Below are 22,444 nucleotides of genomic sequence, written 5' to 3' on the forward strand. Positions count from 1 at the left end.
CAGAAGTAAAAATACTAAAACTATTACAGAAAAAGGAACAAATACACCACCATACTCTAAGAAGCGGAACAGATACTAAAGAAAAAAAAAGACTTGAGAAGAATTATTTAAATATAAGAAGACAATGAGACAAAGGTGATTAGGAAAATCAAGAATAGATAGTTCTTCAATAAATGGTGTTGGAAAAACTGGATGTCCACATGCAAAAGAATAAAATTAGATGTTATGTTACAAAATACACAAAAATTAGATCAAAATGTATTAAAGACCTAAACATAAGATCTGAAATTTAAAACCTCTTAGAAGAAAATATGGAGAAATTTAAAACCTCATAGAAGAAAATATGAAGAAAAGCTTAATGACATTAGATTTCTCGGGAATGACACCAAAAGCAAAGAATACAAAAGAGAAATAAATAGGATCACAATGAACTTCTAAATTTCTGTGCATCAAAGGACACAATCAACAAAGTGAACAGGCAACCTAAAGTTCCTCTTCCTTTTTCAAGTTCTCAATATAAGGAGCCTGGAAGTTACCACTCCATTATAACAATGAATAAGAAACTGAAATAGCTTTATTGGATGACAACGTAAGATACATTACATTCTCATTTTTTCCTTTCATGTGGGAATTTCTCCAAGTTACTTCACTGACATCTGTCTTGGTCAGTTCAGGCTGCTACAACAAAATGCCACAGGCTGCCTGACTATCATTTCTTCTGGGAATACCCTTGTTATAAGCCTTATATATGAAACTTAAAGCTCAGAATTTAAATCTTCAGGATTGGGAGACAATGTCCTGTGAATATATTCATGTTTCTGCACACTCAGGGCTTTTTCAGCACAGAGCCCTGGCACCAAGGTTAAAGGATGTTTGAATAATGCACACGTCATGGAAGTAATGACATGCTGCTGTATTATACACAAGCACAGGAAAAAAAAAAATGGGAAGCAAATACAACATACTCTCCATTCTAAATACCTGAGGATGTGAGGAGGGAACTGCAGTTACAGAGTGACCTAGAAGGAAGGCAAAGAATATCAACTCTGGCTTTAAACACTGATTTGTTTCAGCAGCTAATAGGCCCCATGCTTACCACACAAATAAGCAACCATCAATTTCCCTCTCCTCCTTCAAATACATAGTTTATGAAATATCTTTTCACAGATTTAAAGAGTTGTCCAAGAGATACAAACAACGTGTAGGCCATAATAAAACTTCTCAATATCTCACTGACATATGACACCATGTTAGCTGATAATTACCACCAAGATATGGGAAACTGTGTAACTCTCATAAGAAGGGTATATAAAATATATGTAAGAAGTATATAGACAAGTCTAATTTAAAGCAACAAAAATGAAGACTATTTACTGAATCCCCAGAGATAAAATACCTCAAAAACACACTAGTATGGTATTAGATGCTTACCCAAATTGCTCCGTAATTTTCCAAACCAGCCCTAACCCATTCTAACATGTTCTCACACAATCTTCTCTATCCTTCTCTGTGATTAAGATTAGGAATTAGTCTTTCAACCTCTTAATAACAGCATTTTTTTTATATGAACTTGAAAAATGTTAGAACTCTTTACTAGTTCCACCACTTACTAGCTATGTGACATTACTAAGCATCTCTGTGTCTCAGTTTCTACTTTTACAAAACAGAAATCTTAATAACATCTTCCTTATGAAATCATTATGAAAATCAAATGAGTTAATATTTGTATTTAGAAAAGTGAGAAATAATAATCAAGATAAGAATGTCTGGAAAGTAAAATCATATTAGTAAAGAAGAGAGTAACAGCTTTTCGACTTCAGAAAATATTTCTAGCATTTGGTACCCAGGGAAACTTAAGTACTTATTCCAAATTTGAACTTTCCTTTTATTTTATACTCATAACCTCCAATATTTGGTTCTTTACATTTTTCCCTCTGAGTGTTAAAATATTTAGTAGTCAATAAACCTAGATAGATAGCTAGGCAGATAAACTGAACTTCAACAAAATTAAAAGGTTTTTTTTTTTTTTTGCAAAGAACACAATCAAGAAAGTAAAAAGACAATCCAAAAAATGAAAGAAAATATTTGCAAGTCACAAATCTGGTAAGGTGTTATCCTACAGAATATATACAGAACACTTACAAAACAATAATAAAGAGAACTAGATTTAAAAATCAGCACAGGATTTGAGAGTTATTTCTCAAAAAAAAAGATATACAAACAAATGACAGATAAGCACATAAAAAGATGCTCAACATATAAGTCACTAGGGAACACAAACCAAAACCATACTGAGAGACATCCCTGGTGATTCAGCGGTTAAGAATCCACCATGCAATGCAGGGAACACAGGTCCAGTCCCTGTCAGGACACTAAGACCCCACATGCCACAGAACAATTAAGCTGATGAACCACAACTAGAAAGGGCACCACAACAAATGATCCCGCATGTCACAACTAAGGCTTGATGCAATCAAACAAATAAGTAAATATTTCAAAAACAAAGAAACAAAAAACTCCACAGTGAGATACCAACCATGGTGGCCAAAACTTAAAAAGGGAGGGAGGGCATAACTAGTGGCCGCCAGGAGATGGAGAAATTGAATTGGGTAGAGGAAATGTAAAACAGTGTAGCTGTTTGGAAAACAGTATGGCAGTTCCTCAAAAAAATAAAAACAGAGTTACTAAATGACTCAACAATATACTTTTAGGTATATACCCAAAAGAACACAGAACAGGTATTCACACACAAAACTTGCACATAACAGCATTATTCACAACAGCCAAAAAGTAGAAATAAAAGTCCATCAATGGATGAATGATAAACAAAATGTATATGCATACAGTGGTATATTATTTAGCCATAAAAAAGAATGAAGGGCTGATACATGCTACAACATAGATACACTTTGAAGGATCCATGCCTAAGTCAAAGAAATTAGACACAAAAGACTACATATTACATAACTCCATTTATAGGGTGTGTCCAGAATAAGCAAAACTACAGAGAAAAAGTAGATTACTCTTTACCTGGACTTGGAAATGGAGGAAAGGGTAAAATGACTGCTAATGGGTACAGATGTTTTCAGGGGCATGAAACTCCAGAATGTGGAAAATACTATGGAAAAAGGATAGCTGCACAAGATATATATATATGTATGTGTGTATATATATATATATATATACACACACTAAAATCCGCTGATATATATATACACACTAAAATCCACTGAATTGTACACTTTAAAGGGGTAAATATTAAAATTATGAGTTATATCTCAATTTAAAAATATCTAGTGCTGCATTTTCCAAATTTGCTGGCATATTGAGTGCAGCACTTTCACAGCATCATCTTTTAGGAGTTGAAATAGCTCAACTGGAGTTTCATCACATCCACTAGCTTTGTTCATAGTTTTGCTTTCTAAGGCCCACTTGACTTCACATTCCAGGATGTCTGGCTCTAGGTGAGTGATTACACCATCGTGATTATCTGGGTCGTGAAGATCTTTTTTGTACAGTTCTTCTGCGTATTCTTGCCACCTCTTCTTAATACCTTCTGCTTCTGTTAGATCCATACCATTTCTGTCCTTTATCGAGCCCATCTTTGCATGAAATGTTCCCTTGGTATCTCTAATTTTCTTGAAGAGACCTCTAGTCTCTCCCATTCTGTTGTTTTCTTTTATTTCTCTGCATTGATCATGAGGAAGGCTTTCTTATCTCTCCTTGCTCTTCTTTGGAACTCTGCATTCAAGTGGGAATATCTTTCCTTTTCACTTCTCTTCTTTTCACAGCTATTTGTAAGGCCTCCTCAGAAAGCCATTTTGCTTTTTTGCATTTCTTTTCGCTGGGCTGGAAGAAGCACAAGCTGGAATCAAGATTGCCGGGAGAAATATCAATAACCTCAGATGTGCAGATGACACCACCCTTATGGCAGAAAGTGAAGAGGAACTAAAAAGCCTCTTGATGAAAGTGAAGGAAGGGAGTGAAAAAGTTGGCTTAAAGCTCAACATTCAGAAAACTAAGATCATGGCATCTGGTCCCATCACTTCATGGGAAATAAATGGGGAGACAGTGGAAACAGTGTCAGACTTTATTTTTCTGGGCTCCAAAACCACTGCAGATGGTGATTGCAGCCATGAAATTAAAAGATGCTTACTCCTTGGAAGGAAAGTTATGACCAACCTAGTTCAGTTCAGTTCAGTTGCTCAGTCGTGTCCGACTCTGCAACCCCATGAATCGCAGCACGCCAGACCTCCCTGTCCATCACAAACTCCTGGAGTTTACTCAAACTCATGCCCATCGAGTTGGTGATGCCATCCAGCCATCTCATCCTCTGTCATCTCCTTCGCCTCCTGCCCCCAATCCCTCCCAGCATCAGACAAACCTAGATAGCATATTAAAAAGCAGAGACATTACTTGGCCACCAAAGGTCCATCTAGTCAAGGTTATGGTTTTTCCAGTGGTCATGTATGGATGTGAGAGTTGGACTGTGAAGAAAGCTGAGTGCCGAAGAATTGATGCTTTTGAACTGTGGTGTTGGAGAAGACTCTTGAGAGTCCCCTGGACTGGAAGGAGATCCATCCAGTCCATCCTAAAGGAGGTCAGTCCTGGGTGTTCACTGGAAGGACTGATGCTTGAAGCTGAAACTCCAATACTTTGGCCACCTCATGTGAAGAGTTGACTCATTGGAAAAGACCCTGATGCTGGGAGGGATTGGGGGAAGGAGGAGAAGGGGACGACAGAGGATGAGATGGCTGGATGGCATCACCGACTCTATGGACATGAGTCTGGGTAAACTCTGGGAGTTGGTGATGGACAGGGAGGCCTGGTGTGCTGTGATTCATGGGGTCGCAAAGAGTCGGACACAACTGAGCGACTGAACTGAACTGAACTGAACTTAGTGTTGCATTGCTTCTCAAACTTTAATCTGCAAAACAATTACTTGAGTATCTTAGTAAAATGAAGACTCTAAGTAGTTCTAAGGTGGAACCTGATATTCTGCATTTCTAACAAGCTATGAAGTGATGTCAGTGCTGTTAACTGGTCCATGAACCACACTAGGAAGGAAGGCAGAGCACGGCCAACTCCCAAAGCTGTTGACAGAAGTAAAGAGAAATGATATTGTTCATGAAACTAAAAAGACAATCTCAAGAAAATGAAAACACTAACTTAAAGAACTTTCTGTACTCCCATACTCACTGCTGCAGTATTTATTACTACCAAGATAAGGAAACAACCTAAACACCCATCAACAGATGAGTGGATGAGAAAATGTGATATATGTGTATACACTGGAATATTATCAGGCCATAAAAAAGGACATCCTACAATTTGTGACAACTTGGCTGGACCTTGAAGGCATTATGCTAAGTGAAATAAGTTAGAGAAAAAGGAGAAACAAATAGTATGATCTCACTTACATGTGAAATTAAAAAAAAAAGAACTTGTAGATACAGAAAATAGATTGATTGCTGCTGCGGGGGGGGGCGGTAAGGGCACCAAAAATGCAAACTTCAGTTACAAAATAAGTCACAGCAATGTAATGTACAGCATGATGACTAAAGTTAAGAATACTGTATTATATATTTTAAAGTTGCTAAGAGAGTAGATCATAAGAATTCTAATCACAAGAAAAAAATTCTGTACCTATGTACAGGAATGGATATTAACTAGACTTACTGTGGACAGCACTTTTCAATATATACAAATATTGAATCATTATGCTATACACCTGAAACTAATATAACATGTCAGTGAAAGTGAAGTGAAAGTTGCTCAGTCGTGTCCAACTCTTTGCAACCCCATGGACTATACAGCCCATGGAAGTCTCCAGGCCAGGATACTGGAGTGGATCGCCTTTTCCTTCTCCAGGGGATCTTCCCAACCCAGGGATCGAACCCAGGTCTCCCGTATTGCAGGCAGAGTCTTTACCAGCTGAGCCACAAGGAAAGCACCCCATATAATTACACCTCAATAAAAAACATTTTAAGGATAACAATGAATTTTAATTAGGCAACAGATTAGATGTAACATAAGCCAGTCCTTAACAGCTCTATATAGACACAAGACAAAGTTTTTACGAAAATGTGTTAGCCAGTGAGTGCTCCCAACAGTGCTCTAATTATCAAGTGAGAAATCAAGCTTTAGTGAAAGTTTTAAAGGCAATAAAGCAAGAATATGCAAACACTCCCTGAAAATAAGTTTATGAAGAAAGCCAGAAGCCTCTACAAACATTTCCATATTCACCTTAGATTTATTCCTAGCAAATGACAAGAGTCTCCTGTGTAAAATTCTTCTGAGGGAACAGATATTCATTCATTGCCAAATGGCCTGGATATATTAGAAATTCAGATTAAAAGGAGGCCAAGTTAATGTTTGCATTGGGCTTCCCAGGTGGCTCAATGGTAAAGAATCTGCCTACAAATACAGGAGATGCAAGAGACACAAGATCAATCTCTGGGTCGGGAAGAGCCCCTGGAGGAGGAAGTAGTGACCCACTACAGTATTCTCGTCTGTAAAATCCCAAGGCAGAGGAACCTGGCACACTACAGTCCATGGGGTCACAAAAGAACCAGACACGACTGAGCACAGCAAGTTAGCGCCTGATTTACAATTCTTTCATTCCTCAATTAGGTAAGTATGAAGTCCACCTGTGTATTTGGGAAAAGACCAATACTTTGGATGTTAATTTTGATTTCTGTTTTCTTTTTGTCATTTTTTTGTTTCTTGTGTTTAAAGCAAAAAATTTATACTACTACAGAAACTAAGCAGATGAACTAAACTAAGAATAACAGCTAAGACAAACTGATGCAAAAAGCAGGTATGTGGGTGTACGTATATTGAAGTGGTGGTAAAAGAAATGACAAATAAATTACATTTAGAAATAAAACCTAATTAACTTAAGCTACATTATTTAGAGATTATTTTAAACTATACCTCTTACTGACAAGAGATGATGTACGTTTTTTTTCCTTTTTCATTTTTACTTTTCACTTGGTGAACTAGACTGTAAGACAGAATTATTAAACTATTTATATAGAGCAGTAGCTTTGAATGAACCAAGAAATATATAAATAAGCATGCTTTTACAAGTAAACAACCAGTATATAGTAGACTGTAGTTATCTTAAGGCCTTCTGGTCTGCCCATTCGTGATTTTAAATCATCCTGCTGATAGCAACACCCCATGGTCCCTAAGGATTCCTAATTCCTGTGGTACTTCTGTCAATAATGGTACCACCATCCACAACAACTCCAATGAAAGAACAACCCAGGATTCTACTCTGGGGAAGATAAATTATCTTTCTATTATGATAAATAAAACCAGGGGAGACCGCCTTCCACAGACATCTTCCAGTGGCAGGGAGGAAGCTCATTCATAACAAGAGAAAAATCAGAACACAAAGGGAAGCAAACTCTCAAAAGATGCTTGAGAACCAGATTCAGCCAAGTCAGAAGCCATCCCCATCTATTTGGAGTTTCCCAGTAACATGACTTATATACTTTCTTTTGTTTAGCTTGAGTTGGATTTCTGTCATCCATGAGAAAGACATATTACATACAATTTACTTGTGCCATATATTAAAGCAAGGCCCCTAAGAAAGTCTACTATGTAATAAAATAAATTTTCTTTCAGAAAAGCTGAGGAACAAAGTTAATAATTAAGTAAAAATCATCACATATACAGGAAATGTTTTTAAGAAATAGGAGAAATACTAAAAACAAGCAAATTTTTTAGTGTTATAGAAGACAGTTCAGACCTTACTATATAATCACTGTAATTTATCAATATCATTTTATAACTAGATATCTGTCTAAGGATATGTATATAGTAACATTTAAAAATCAATCCACTTCTCAAAAAAATAAAAATCAATCCACTTTTCAATTCATCTCACCTATTTCTGTTTGTATATATTTATGCCTATATACATACATCACTTCATGGCAAATAGATGGGAAAACAGTGGAAACAGCGTCAGACTATTTTTCTGGGCTCCAAAATCACTGCAGATGGTGACTGCAGGCATGAAATTAAAAGACGCTTACTCCTTGGAAGGGAGTTGGTGATGGCCAGGGAGGCCTGGCGTGCTGCAGTTCATGGGGTTGCAAAGAGTCGGACACGACTGAGTGACTGAACTGAACTGAACATATACGAAGTATATACTTATATATTGTATATATACCATATATAATTTATGTACAAAATATATTTATATGCTTTTTTAGAAAGAGTAAATTATGCAAACTTCATTGGTTTTTTTAGCAACAACTTCTAGAAATGTATCTTTTCTAAGTCATACTCATATATTGGGGCTGAATACTGTATACTCTAAAAAGCAATGCATATTATTGTTTTTACAATGATTCATATTTCCAAAATACATTAAGATGAAACTGTCTCAAGATATATAAAATGAGTTTTTACAAATTGTTTCATGTTTTAAATTACTATTTTTTTATTTCAAGCAAAAATATTTAGGAAAAAATCATCTTTCTGGTCTAGAGCTAGCAAAATTTCAATTCCAAAAAGTAAAACTTGAATATCTATTCCTTACTCTCAAAAGGTTTAGAAAAACATAATTATATAGAGACAGAGTGATATATGGCATAAAGTTAACAGCTGAGGGTATTTGAGAGAACTTTGTACTATTTGTGAAATTTTCCTGTAAGTTTGAAGTTATTGCAGCATCAAAGTTCACAACTTTGTATCTTGTCTATCATATGATTATTAGAGTGATGATGTCATTAAAAGTACATTCTATTTTGTGAACTTTGTTTTTATACTGATGACCCATTTTTGAGATTTCTGTCTTTATCTTTTTTTTTTAAGAACTCCAAGAACTCCAAGTTTATGAAGCCTTTTTCTGATTCATACTCTTCTCAAGAACCATTTGCCTTTTCACTTTAGTTTATGGTGATGTTTTCCCCCATGTTAAACCTATCTGATGTTTCTTTTAGGCATTTTCTTCTATGTTCTGGTTGTGAGGTACCCATTTAAAGGTTTAATATATAATCTACCTACATTTGCTTCTAGTTTGGAAAAACAAGAAGAGAAAAAGAAAAGTATGGCATAGTAGGACTAGGAAAATTAATTTACCTGTTTCCTTATCTGCTACTAAATTTAAAAGAGAAAAATAGTTTTGGTAAATTTTCATTTTTAAAATAACTTTTAATTTTTTTAATGTGACTATGTACTTCATTTCTGTGGTAGTCATGTAGTTATCACAAAATGAAAGCTTAGTGTTGCAGACATGACATACCCATGCAAAAAAGAAAAAAAAAAATTTGCACAAATGTTTTACAAATGTAACACTTTCATCAAACTTTTTTCTTTATACTGAGAAATATCTAAATGTAATGCAAACACACAGCTCCCTGGTGGCTGAACAGTAAAGAATCTGCCTGCAATGCCAGAGACCTAGGTTTGATCCCTGAGTTGGGAAGATCCCCTGGAAAAGGGAATGTCAACATAAAATTTTACCTGAAATGTGCCACATTCTAACAGTATCTATGTCTTCAATGAGTTGGTTCTTGTGAACACAGGGACTACTTAAGAAGTTAAATAAACCTACAGAAGCTATTATATATATATAAATATTCCAGATGAAAGTTTTCCTTTTCAGAAGTGGTACAGTACTTTAAGACCATAGGCTGTGGCTCTAAACTAGATGGATTCAAATCACAGTTCTGTTATGAGTAGTTATATGATCTAAAGTGAGGTTAACTAATACAATTAACAATACTTACATCATGGAATCTGGGGAAAGATTAAACAGATTAATATATGTAAAGTACTTGGAAATAGTACTGGCCCATTCAAAGCATTCAACATGTTAGCTGAGTTTCATCTAAAAACCACACCCACATTTTAGTTAAAAGGAATGAAAACTATAAAGAATCTAAGATCAAAAATCTCGGAATCAGGGCTTCACAGCTATTTTTCACTAAGTGCATGGCTTGTATAAACCCAAAAAGAGCGTAGAAAAGTATGTAACATAAGAACTATTGAAAATATAGGAATAATTTCATTACAAATAGAAGTTTTTCATATACCTGTTTCAATATAAAATAGCCTAAGTATGCCAAAAATAGAAGCTTAAAGAAAAAACTGCAAATAACAAACTTTAAAAAGATGTAAACACTTTCATTGGTAAATAGAGAACATAAATTTTTTATACTCATAGAACATGCGTAAAAATTTTTCATGTACTTGCCCTCATAAATATCATAAAAGTATTCAAAATATTGTTGGCAATGTTTCATGTTCTAACAGAATAAGAAATAAAATAGTGACAAAAAATGTTAGAACACTTGAGAATTAAGAACTCCTTGTAGTTCATGAATAGAAAGAAATCAAAACAAATAACAAATCATATCAATGCTATAGATACAAAAAACACATCAATCCAAAGCCACAGGAAACAATGATAATTACACCAAGAAGAAATATTACAGTCTTCCTTTATTATTAAAGAAGAAACTGACTAATCTTGGTAAAGAAACATAGCACTAGTAAGCACAAATCTTACAAAATCAAAAGGAAAAAAAATCTGAATATGTGAAATAAACAGATCCAGGGAAAAGTTCAAATTAATGAAGAAAGAATAAAGTTTAATAGTCATTAAAACAACCTAAAGGCTAATACTTCTGAAAGCTCAATAAATAGGGAAACTCTTTTTGAGTCTGTTCATGAGAAAAAGTGTGAGTGTGTGAGAGAGAGAGATTAGGAAAAAAGTAAACATTCAGAAGAAATTCAAATAAATACTTAAGAATATATAGGTATAGACGATCAATTTGTTAACCCAAGAGGAAGGAACAGTTCCCTTAAAAAGATAAGCTATTAAAAACCAAATCGAATAGAAGTAGAAAGCTTAAATAATTTTGATAAAAGAGTTTGAAAGAAGTATTTTCAAGTTATTTTAAAGTGACCAGGATCAGGTGGTTTTACCAGTGAGTTCCATGTAACTTTTAAGGAGCAAAACTATCATTTAAACTATTCTAAGCCATAGAAAAATAGTAAAATTTTCTATTTGGTGAAGTGAACATTAGTTCCCAAATATTGTAATAAAAGTACAAAAAATACATAAATTATAATTTAATGCCATTAACTAAAACATAAACTTTGGCAATATATCAAAAGAATACTGTAAGTGTTCATTCTAGTAACACAAGAACAATTCAACAGTTAGGAAATTTATCATCATCAATTACATCAACAAACTAAACTTTGATTTCATTATATGATTATATGATTATAATCATGAATGACCAAAAAAGCCCTTCATAAAAACTTAGCCATTTCCAATAAGAAAAAAGCAATTTAGTATCCCAAAAATATTTAAACATAACATTTCTTAACAAAAATATTAATACACATAAAATAAATAATCTTTAGACTGTCCTGATTAAATGTTTCAGAGACTTTCAATACATCTAAATACCTAAACTATGGTGAAATTTGATGGTAGTAATTAAGAAATAAGGACAAATCTGAAATTTTCTACATATATATAAAACATATATAAGAGCATATTCATACCTATGTACAGACATGCTTATATATAAATACCATCAAATTCATATATAACAACATACGTGTGTCCTCTCAGAAAATACATACTACACATAGAACTATACATTTGTATTTTCTCTAGTTCAAAATACTAGTGTACCTGTTTAGGCAGTCGGAACAAGGAATTCTTGTAGAAAATATCCTTAGCCTGGCTCCACGTGCCATCGATGATGATTATTGTAGAAGGATAAACAGGAGAATCTAATATAAATTCTTCCAAATCAGCAGCTTCAGCCCCTGGATATAATATTAATGTATCAGACTTCTGACAAATAGTTGAAAGTTCAGGATCTCTAAAAGTTTAAAATAAAAAGTCTTTATTAGTCTGTGAGGAGGACAGAAGCTTTATTATTCTTGCTGAACTTCTCTCAAAAATGCATGTTAGTAATATTCCATGGTGTATATGTATCACAGCTTCCTTATCCATTCGTCTGCTGATGGGCGTTTAGGTTGCTTCCGTGTCCTGGCTATTATAAACCGGGTGGGATGTTTCGAGAGAACAGCATCGAAACATGTATATTATCTATGGTGAAACAGATCACCAGCCCAGGTGGGATGCATGAGACAAGTGCTCAGGCCTGGTGCACTGGGAAGACCCAGAGGGATCGGGTAGAGAGGGAGGTGGGAGGGGGGATCGAGATGGGGAACACATGTAAATCCATGACTGATTCATGTCAATGTATGACAAAAACCACTACAATATTGTAAAGTAATTAGCCTCCAACTAATAAAAATAAATGAATAAAAAAAAGGTAGTTAAAAAAAAAATGCATGTTAAAGCATTATAGCACAAGAGATATAATAATGAATAAGACAGCCTGTCTGCAAGCAAAGAAACAAACTTCAGGGGGAAGGAGACAAGTTAAAGAATCAATTAAAGATAATATATGGTATCATCTCTGAACTACAGAAATATACAGTTAATATCAGCTTTAACAATGTCCCTTGAGATTAGGATCAGGGTAAAGATGGGCATAGTACACATTGTACATACTGAAAGTCCCAGTTACTGCAACTTAAGGCAAGATAAAGAAATAAAAAGCATAAGCAACAGTAAGGAAGATATATAATGACATAAAATGCTACTTACATATAAAGTTATAGGGAATCTACAAAACCATTTCTATGACTAACAAACAAACTTAGAAAATCATAGTATACAGGACTAATATACAAAGCCCAACTCTTTTCTTATATACTAGTGGCTAAAAACTGGTAATAAGTACTTTTAAATTCTATTTACAAAGGATACCGAAAGTAATATGCCTCTTATCCCCCCACGGTAATATCACAAACTCTATAACAGAAAACTAAATCAATCATTTAATTACTAGACTAATATTAAAACAATATTTTTAATCAGCTTTAGTTTAAAATCCAAGAGTGAATAATAATTTACTGGATAAGCACTATATTAGGCACCATCAAAAAAGCTGAACTTAAATAACATGGGCTCAAAATGAGCTCAACTATTTAGAAAAGTATTAAGTTCCTCATCCCCAGGCACAGTTGTGGAAGGGTGAGAGAGCCAAGTGTCAGGGACGACCCAGAGAGTCTCCACTTCTACCACCACAGTTACCATTTCTGCAATTAAAAAAAACAGGGGCCAAGTGGGCAGATTATATATCCACACCTATGCAAGAATTATAGAGAAACTATCATCATAAAGAGCCCCTGTGTGTGAAAGAAGTGTCACAGTGTAAACTATCTGGTTGCTCCCCTGTGAAGAGCTCTGGATCATGCTTCCACTCCCAACAAAACGGGAAAATTCACAGCAACAGCACCAAGCCCAGACCAAAGCTCACTTCTGCAGGGCAAAGCAATGCAAACTGTAAAAATATATAAGGAAAGAATGCCTACACAATAATTTCAGAAAAAGGAAAAAAGTTCTTTTATAAACTTCTAACATGATGTTATTTTCATAATACAATGCTAAAATAATAAAGGAAGAAAAACGTTTGGTCAATCCTTAGCCTTGGCGCTGGCACTAATCTTACTTAGCACTTTCATAAGTGAACTGAAAAAGAAATCTCCATACTTTCAAGAGAAATTAAAATTTTCATCTAAAAATATATTTAGTGTAGATAGGATCAAAGTAATTGTGAAGACTGTGAATAGGTAGAAAAGCAACAAATATGCTTCAAAGGTAAGAAACAACTTGTAGAAAAATTTAAATATATATTTATATTAATGGGTTCTATAATACAAAGCAAAATAAGATCCAAGAGTATTGTAGAATTGTCTGTGAAGATATCAACTAACAAACTCCTACACATACTGGACCAAATATTTTACAACACAAGAGAAGGCATTCTATCATTTTTTGAAAATATGACATGCCTATAACTAGAATACTAAATATAGTTCTCGTCACTGTACCTTAGGAAGGTCTTAATGGACTAGAAATGGAATATGTGTTTTTATATAAATGGATATCATATATAATTAAAAGAAAAAGAAAGAAAAACAGGAACTGCATCTAATACAAGTACTAACATCTTGAAATAAACCATCTTAACAAAAATGAAATAAATAGTAAATATACATGCCTTTTGAGGGAGAAGGCAGAAATTATATTTTTTAATCACTTTCAATGTACTATGTTCTAGGTCTGATAGATAACCTGAAGGAAATCGTTTTTAAAGTAAAAAAAGAATTTGATTAAATTGCCCTAAAAATTAATTTACCTTTCCTCACTGAAGCGACGACCAATCTTGATTTTACACTTATCTTTGGGGAGACATGCTGCTAGAAGAGGAACTGTCCGCAACACCTTGTTTTCCTATAATTAAAAAATTAATTAAAATGCAGATTTTACTTAGATAAACACACTTTTAAGACTTTTTTCTTTTGGCCACACTGCACAGCATGCCAGATCTTAGTTCCCCACCCAGAGATCATTGAACACAGGCCCTCAGCAGTGAAAGTGCCGAGTCCTAACCACTGGACTGCCAGGGAACTCCCCACTTTTAAAATTTTCTGATGAACATTTGATTCACAACATTACATACAACTTTCACAAGTTGTTTACTACAGACCACAATTTAATAAAACAGAGCTACAGTTTCTTCAACTTATCAGTACTAAACATAAGTGTATATTTTTATTCTATTTGGGTGTGTTTACATGTTTACTGATCAAAAAAGATAACATTAATCTAACTATTAGTTAAGATTATAAAAAAATGTAAAAGTGTTTAAATTGAATCAAACTTTTTGATTCAGTTTTAAAAAAAACTTTTTTTTCACTACTACATTTTGTAGTATGTCAACTTGAAGCTAATTATCTACATATTGGTGCCTCAAAAGCAAACATGTGTTCAAAAAACAAAAGAATTGGGCATATCGTTTTGGAACAATAAAGAAACACAGAAGCCAATCTTAAAAGCACCCAATGGAACAACTTGAGCAATAAAATAATAAACATAGTATTTGGATTATAACCCAAAGTACAAAATAGAGTCCAGACTGATATAAATGAATGATTAAATAAACAGGAGAGAAGAGACAAATCTTCCTCATAGAAGAATTTCGAGTAATGAACATAAACTCTCCCCACTCCAGGAGGTGATGTTTAATCTCTCCTTCCTACGTGAGTGTGGGCTGCATTTATGACCTTCCCTCCAAAGAATAAAGTATGGAAACAGAAATAAAATATAATTTTCACATGGAAAAAGTTGGTAACAATTTCTGTAAATTGTATTAACTATCATCATAGTTAATGTTCACCATAAATTTTTTCTCCCAATGTCCTAACTTCTAACACAAAAAACCACCTTTCTGGTTGTCACAAGAATTCCATTTTTAAGCCTAGTAGAGTCAGATGATTAGCTATTCTGTCTTAGCCTCATACTTATCTTGGTTATTCTGGCCGACAGTGCTCAGTCACTGCCTGGCCTCTTCTGTTCCACTGGCCCAACTGGGAATGTCATGCTTAATCCAATAAAGGACAGAGGCCTGGAGAATCCCATGGACTGGCAGGCTACAGTCCATGGGATCACAAAAGAGTCAGACACGACTAAAGCAACCGAGCACGCACGCACATAGACTCCAATGATTCTTTACCAATTTACTTAATCCTGTGTGTATATCCTCACAGTGAATAATTTGACTACTTTTCTGTCTGTAAAAAAGCGACAATGTCTTTAAAAAATAAATAAATAAATCTACACTCTAAAACTTTAAAAAAAAAAAATAAATCTACACTCTAAAACTTTAAAAAAAAATAAATAAATAAATCTACACTCTAAAACTTTAAAAAAAAAATAAAATAAAATAAATCTACACTCTAAAACTTTAAAAAAAAAAAATAAATAAATAAATAAATCTACACTCTAAAACTTTAAAAAAATAAAAAAAATAAATCTACACTCTAAAACTTTAAAAAAAATAAAAAAATAAAAAAATAAATCTACACTCTAAAACTTTAAAAATAAATAAATAAATAAATAAATCTACACTCTAAAACTTTAAAAAAAAAAAAAAAAGCGACAATGTACTAAAGGTGCTAAAGTTACTAAATGTACTAAAAGATCAAATATTACTTACTTTCCTTTAGGAATATCAGTTATTCAGCCAATTAATACATAAAACAATAAAATTATACATGAATTTATTAAAGTAATTAAAACTAAATTTATAATTACATTATTTATTTTTGCACAGAAACAAAAAGTATTGTAGTAATGGTATTCAACAAAAACACACACACACAGTTACTCTCTCAGGAACATTCTGTGTTTACTTCTTTAACCTCTCAATCTAGGAAGTATTAATTAAAATAATATGTAAAAGGTAAATTTAAAGATGCTGAGAGTAGTTAAACTGATCGACCTAATAAAAAATTCAAAAAGAAACAGAAGAGTCAGAATTTGCTGTGATTTTAACTAAAAAGTACATGCAGCAGTCTGAAGCTCTGAAGAAGCCTGAAAACAGCAATTTGGAGCAGCTCCTATGGTGAATGGGACTAGCAGGAGGCAGGTAAGAGGGGAGTTTCAGGACATTCTCCAGTGTCTCACACTGTTTTCTTCCCTCCTTAACATCACTTTTGAAACTCTGATACATAATTAAATCACCTTCCAAATTTTTGTCAAAGTAACACATGTATAAAACTCAAACAGTGCCAAAAGATTTAAAATGTTCCCAGATACAATCCCCAATACTACTTCCTAGAGGCAATTGCTTTAACTCTTCCAGCTATTTCTTCCAGTAGTTACGTCCATATTTCTATACATGCCTTGCTATTTCTTATCAATTTTAGATATTACATACAAACTATCAATTATTACCATCATATTAGGTAACCGTAATGTGTGCAATTCTAAGTGCATTTTATGTATTATTCATTTCCTATTCACCATAAGACTCTTCCACCATACCTTCCCTCTATTCTCATACTTCCCTCATACCCTCAGTTGGTAAAGAATCTGCCTGCAATGCAGGAGACCCTGACTTGATTCCTGAGTCAGGAAGATCCACTGGAGAAGGGATAGGCTACTCTCTCCAGTCTTCTTGGGCTTCCCTGGTGGCTCAGCTGGTAAAGAATCTTCTTGCAATGCAGGAGACCTGGGTTCTATCCCTGGGCTGGGAAGATCCCCTGGAGAAGGGAAAGGCTTTCCACTCCAGTATTGTTGCCTGCAGAATCTCCATGGACAATGGAGCCTGGCAGGCTGCAGTCCATGTGGTTGCAAAGAGTCAGACACAACTGAGTGACTAAGCACCACCCCATTCACCATAAACCAGTAACACAGTATATTTTTATTACTTCCATTTCCTTAATGACAAAACTGAGGCACAGAGAGGTTATCTTTCCCAGAGTTACAGAGTTTACAGAGCTGTGAAGAATTTAAACTCCTGAGCCTTACTCATTCTATAATTATAGATTCTCTTAATAAATGAAGATTTAGCTTTCTTACATCACTCCTTACCCTAACATCATCTACTATTTTTAGTGAAATAAATAAACAGTATTTACATCATTAATGGCTATATGTATATATATATTGTTCACAAAAAGCCAAGCTATTTAACATAACATTTCTTTTCTGTAAAGTTTTTTTTTTGTTATTTTTGAGGTAACTCTTTTCTTTCTATCCTCAAGTAATTTTCTATATGCATGTCCATACTCTTTGAAATGCTCCATCATAATAAACACCATTTCATCCATTCCATCAAGTCTTCTTTTCTCAAAGCCCCTTCCTAGAGCCTATACAACTGATTTTCAATCAGTTTTTAGGGGAAGTCATCAAACTGACCTGTTCTGTGACTGAAAACTGTATGCTGAGACTAAGCTCAAGGCAGCCCAGTATGACTGAGTTAGATTAAGATTGTAAAGTTCCTTGGGTGATAGAGAAAATCAATACAGATGGACCTGTACACACGTGAAAGACATCTGCAGCATATACAATTATGGATGGATCATCTAAACTGTGGATTAACCATGAAAGAAGGAAGGAAGTGAAGAATAGAGAGAGGGAAGAAGAAAAGGAAGTGGGGGGAAAGGCAGGAATGAAGAAAATAAGGAATAAGACATGAAAACATTAAAATTGCCACAAATCAATGAAAAACCTCCAGTTTAATAACAGTGAAAATGCCCCATATTATGTATATTATGAAATGAAAACAACACTTGTCATCAAAAGTCAAGCTTTAGTCAAAACTGTTATGGCCAATAAGCTATCATTTTATGCAAATCTGAGCTACACTGGGTTGTAAGTTTAAATGCAGCAATATAATGCTAGTGATAAAAGTGTCACAATCCTGACAAAGCATGCTGTTAACACTGGGGGGGAGAAAAAAAGGTTGCCCAGCAAATGAAACATCTAACAATTCACAATAAAAGTAATTATTTTATCATTTGCAAAAGGAAAGTGACAGATTAATATCCTTTAATGTCTTTGTTAAAGTCTTCAAGTGCTGTATATTAATACTTCAGAAATACAAGAAAAAAATTATTCCTCCTTCAAAGCCTGGAATAATTTTAACTTCAGTGTACACTAAACTCATTTTTGTACCTGCATCACACATCAAAGAGTTTGGTACTGATATCAATTTCTGATTATCTATGATCTCCTTCCCTCCTCTCTTCATTATTGCATTTGAGTTACTAACACACACACACATTACCACATGCATAATCCTCCCCAATATATGAAACCATTAACTAAAAAGTTTTTATATACAACATATATAATATTTTATATATTTTTATTTTCATATATACTTGTAAAATATACACATTTGTTCTATTCACTTAAAGAAGTAAAAAACTTAACATTCATTTCATAACACTAAAATGCTGAGAGTAACTTCTACCTTAACAAGGAAAGACATCAAAGAACAAAAGCTAAGATCAAAATTTAAAAAGCAATAATTTCTTGACTCAACTCACAAAATTTCATTTTTTTCTCCATATAAAATCATTGGAATTCTAAATTTCTCTCTTACCATTCAGTAACACAGTTTTTATGAAATAACACCATTTTATGAAATACATTTTATCTGTCTATAGAGCATATCAATTTATTTTTTAAAATGCTGAAAAGCTGAAAGGGATGAGTATGTTCACCTGCATGCATCTTCTTGTGTACTAATATCCTACCTGACATTGTGTATTTCACAACACCTTACTCACCTCTGCTGGATGCTGAATTATATACAAGTAGGTAGAGATATGTACAGGATGCGCTGGTAGAAATGGACACAAACACACTTTCTGAGGCCGGCTAAAGGACAAAATAAAAAAGAAAAACTATAGTATGTTTAAAATAAAATTATATAACAGTAACATAAAATTTGAACATAATCTCACTTAATTATATAGATTTGCTAAAGCTTCATTCTTTTAAAGTGATATTAAGAAAGAATTTAATCAAACATATTTTCAATATGAGAATTTGAAAAATAAGACTCAGGTAAATTTTTTACCATCCATAGTATATCAAAGTATCTCAAAAAATCTTGCCTTAGTTATCTTCAGTGGAAGAAGAATCATAAGTCACCACCATGGTCTTTTTATTCATGAAGGACTACTTCTACTATCTTGCATTCCAAATCAAAAACAGATCTCATGTCAAATAGAAACCTGGCAACTAATCTGAATCTGAAGTTGGAAGGAACAAAGTGGTAATAAAATACTGGAATATAATCACCACCTAGAAGACAGTGCTAATCGAACTTAGCCATCAGTCAACATGGAGAACTTACCAATTCTGAGAAGAAACCCAAACAGGGGCCACCAAAGAATATTTGGCTAGAATTACATCCTCAGAGCATGTACCATACCCATCCATGTTCCCTTTTGTTATTGTTTACTCTGTTGCTTTCATTTTCCTTAATTTTTAGTGCTTTACTTGTTTCAGTAGCACTTACAAAATCCGGATGGAATAAAAGGGTACACTTCCCATCTCAGTTCTCCAGCCTAGTGCATTCTGTTCTCTAACGGCAAACAGTGATTAGTTTCTTGTGTGTCCTTCCAAAGGTACTGAAGGAATATACATGGGTAGTTTATCATTACATCCTATATTAAATATGTGTGTTTATAACATGAAATTAATCAAGCAGCCAGATACAATATGATGGAAGCAAATGTTCACAACAAATCACTATTACAGGCAGATGTCACATGACATTATAACAATATACAAGTGACTGCTATATTTTAAAGAGAATTCCCAACAGCATACTTGCTACTAGAAAATTGATTGATACCTACAGTTTCCTCAATTTTACTTATGCTGAGTTATAGCCTGAGGTAAAAAATATGTATATTAATAAAACACACAGTGTGAGTAAATTGGTTCGATTGTATCTACCACCTCACTTTGCAAGAAACTGTTAAACCTTTGCTCCTGCTGAAGAAATTATCTAAATAATATCTGAGGCAGAGGTATAAACATATTGTACAACGTGACCCCACTTCCCATCTTCACTACTGAACCAAGAGTGAATGATTAACCCGAGAAAATCAATACACTTGTTTTCCAATGACATCTGAAATGATTCGGTGTGACTACTCCGAATCACTAGTCCTACCAAGGATTCCCTCTTAGGAATGTGAGCAAATTTATAGGAACAGAGAGTCTTTCAGTGGTCACAAGAAGAGTAAACATAAGTAAACACCAGAGGAGTGACTTATGGGACTATACAGTGACAAACAAGGGATTCCCTGGTGGCTCAGACGGTAAAGAGTCTGCCTGCAAAGCGGGAGACCAGAGTTCAATCCCTGAGTCAGAAAGATCCCTTGGAGAAGAAAATGGCAACCCACTCCTGAATTCTTGTCTGGAAAATTCCATGGATGGAAGAGCTTGGCAGGCTACAGTCCATAGAGTCACAAAGAGTTGGACACAACTGAGCAACTTCATTTTCACTTTCAGTGACAAACAAATCAAGGGCTACAATTAGAAAGGATTTCCCATTCAATGGAAGGAGACAGGATGAGATATATTCGAGTTTTAAAAGTTTACGTTTCTGGAGTCTATCCCATCAGGATGTTTGCATAAGTCTCAGCCTCATCCAAAGGGATCAGACAGAAGAAGCAAGAACTACAATCCCATAGTCTCCAGAACAAAAGACACAATCACAGAAAGCTAATCAAAATAAAAATGCATAGGATTATGACCCAGATGAAGGAACAAGATAAATTCCCAGAAAATCAACAAATTATATGGAGACAGGCAATCTTCCAGAAAAAGAATTCAGAATAATGACAGTGAAGTTGATCCAAGATGTTGGAAAAAGAATGGAGAAGATGCAAATAATGTTTACCAAAGACCAAGAACTAAAGAACAAACAAGCAGAGATGAACAATACACTAGAAGAAATCAATAACAGAATACCTGAGGCAGAAGAACAGATAAGTGATCTGGAAGAAAAATGGTGGAAATCACTGCCGCAAAACAGAACATAGGAAAAAGAAGGAAAAGAAGTGAAGACAGGATAAGAGACCTCCGGGACAACATTAAACACACCAATATTCACATTATGGGGTCCCAGAAGGAGAAGAGAGAGAAAGGACCTAAGAAAATACATGAAGAGATAAAAGTTTAAGTTTCTGAATTTTTTTTTTGCATGAAACTGCATATGACTGCAATGCATGACCAAATGTCAATAACATTATTTTATAAAATTTAATTTAAGATCAGATGAAACGACTTCCGCAGTGGTATGGTGGACAGGACTCTGTCTGCCAATGTGGGGGACACGGGTTCAATCTCTAGTTTGTGAATATTCCACATGCTGAGGAGCAACTAAAGCCCACATGCTACACCTACTGAGCCTGCACACTCTAGGGTCCGCCATCTGCAACTACTGAAGCCCGTGCACCCTAGAGCCTGTGCTCTAGGAACAAAAGAAGCCACGAAAATGAAAAGCCCATGCACCACAACAAAGAGTAGCCTTCACTCTCTGTAAAGAAAGAAAGTCCAAGCACAGCAACAAAGACTCAGTACAGCCAAAAATAAGAAAAAGATCAGATGAAGCCATTTTTTAAAAATCAGAATTTCACTGCAAATCAACTGACATATTTATAAACTATATGGTTCTAAGAATATGAAAGAATGCAAAAAAAACTGTCATATATCCTATGTAGGAAAATCCACATATCAGTAGAGCCAAAGAACTGAAAAATCCAATCACGAAAACAAGCTGAGTGAAAGCCATAGACTTCTGTGGGTAGCAGAAAATTGGCAAAATAAACTCTTGTTAATAATATCTTTCCAGCTTGTGATTCATCACAAGCTGGAATCAGGATTGCCAAGAGAAATATCAATAACCTCAGATATGCACATGATACCACCCAAACTGCAGAAAGTGAAGAGAAATTAAAGAGCCTCTTGATGAAGGTGAAAGAGGAAAGTGAAAAGGCTGGCTTA

General features: G+C 34.3%; 1 protein-coding gene across 3 annotated transcripts in view; it reads right to left on the bottom strand.

Moving 5' to 3' along the window:
* DTWD2 (DTW domain containing 2) overlaps positions 1–22,444 on the bottom strand; it is a 75,792-nt gene that overhangs the window by 27,785 nt on the left and 25,563 nt on the right. For all 3 annotated transcript variants that reach the window (XR_006269038.1, XM_043465861.1, XM_043465860.1), the window contains exons 2-4: positions 19,207–19,297; positions 14,262–14,356; positions 11,675–11,867 (exon numbers count right to left, since the gene is read on the bottom strand). Coding sequence is in view for 2 of the 3 variants with exons in the window: in XM_043465861.1 (XP_043321796.1) it covers positions 11,675–11,867; positions 14,262–14,356; positions 19,207–19,297 (379 nt within the window). In the remaining variant the exon portion in view is untranslated. The remainder of the gene's footprint in view (positions 1–11,674; positions 11,868–14,261; positions 14,357–19,206; positions 19,298–22,444) is intronic.

Source organism: Cervus canadensis, chromosome 4 (assembly GCF_019320065.1).
Source record: "Cervus canadensis isolate Bull #8, Minnesota chromosome 4, ASM1932006v1, whole genome shotgun sequence".
NCBI classification, from domain to species: Eukaryota; Metazoa; Chordata; class Mammalia; order Artiodactyla; family Cervidae; genus Cervus; species Cervus canadensis.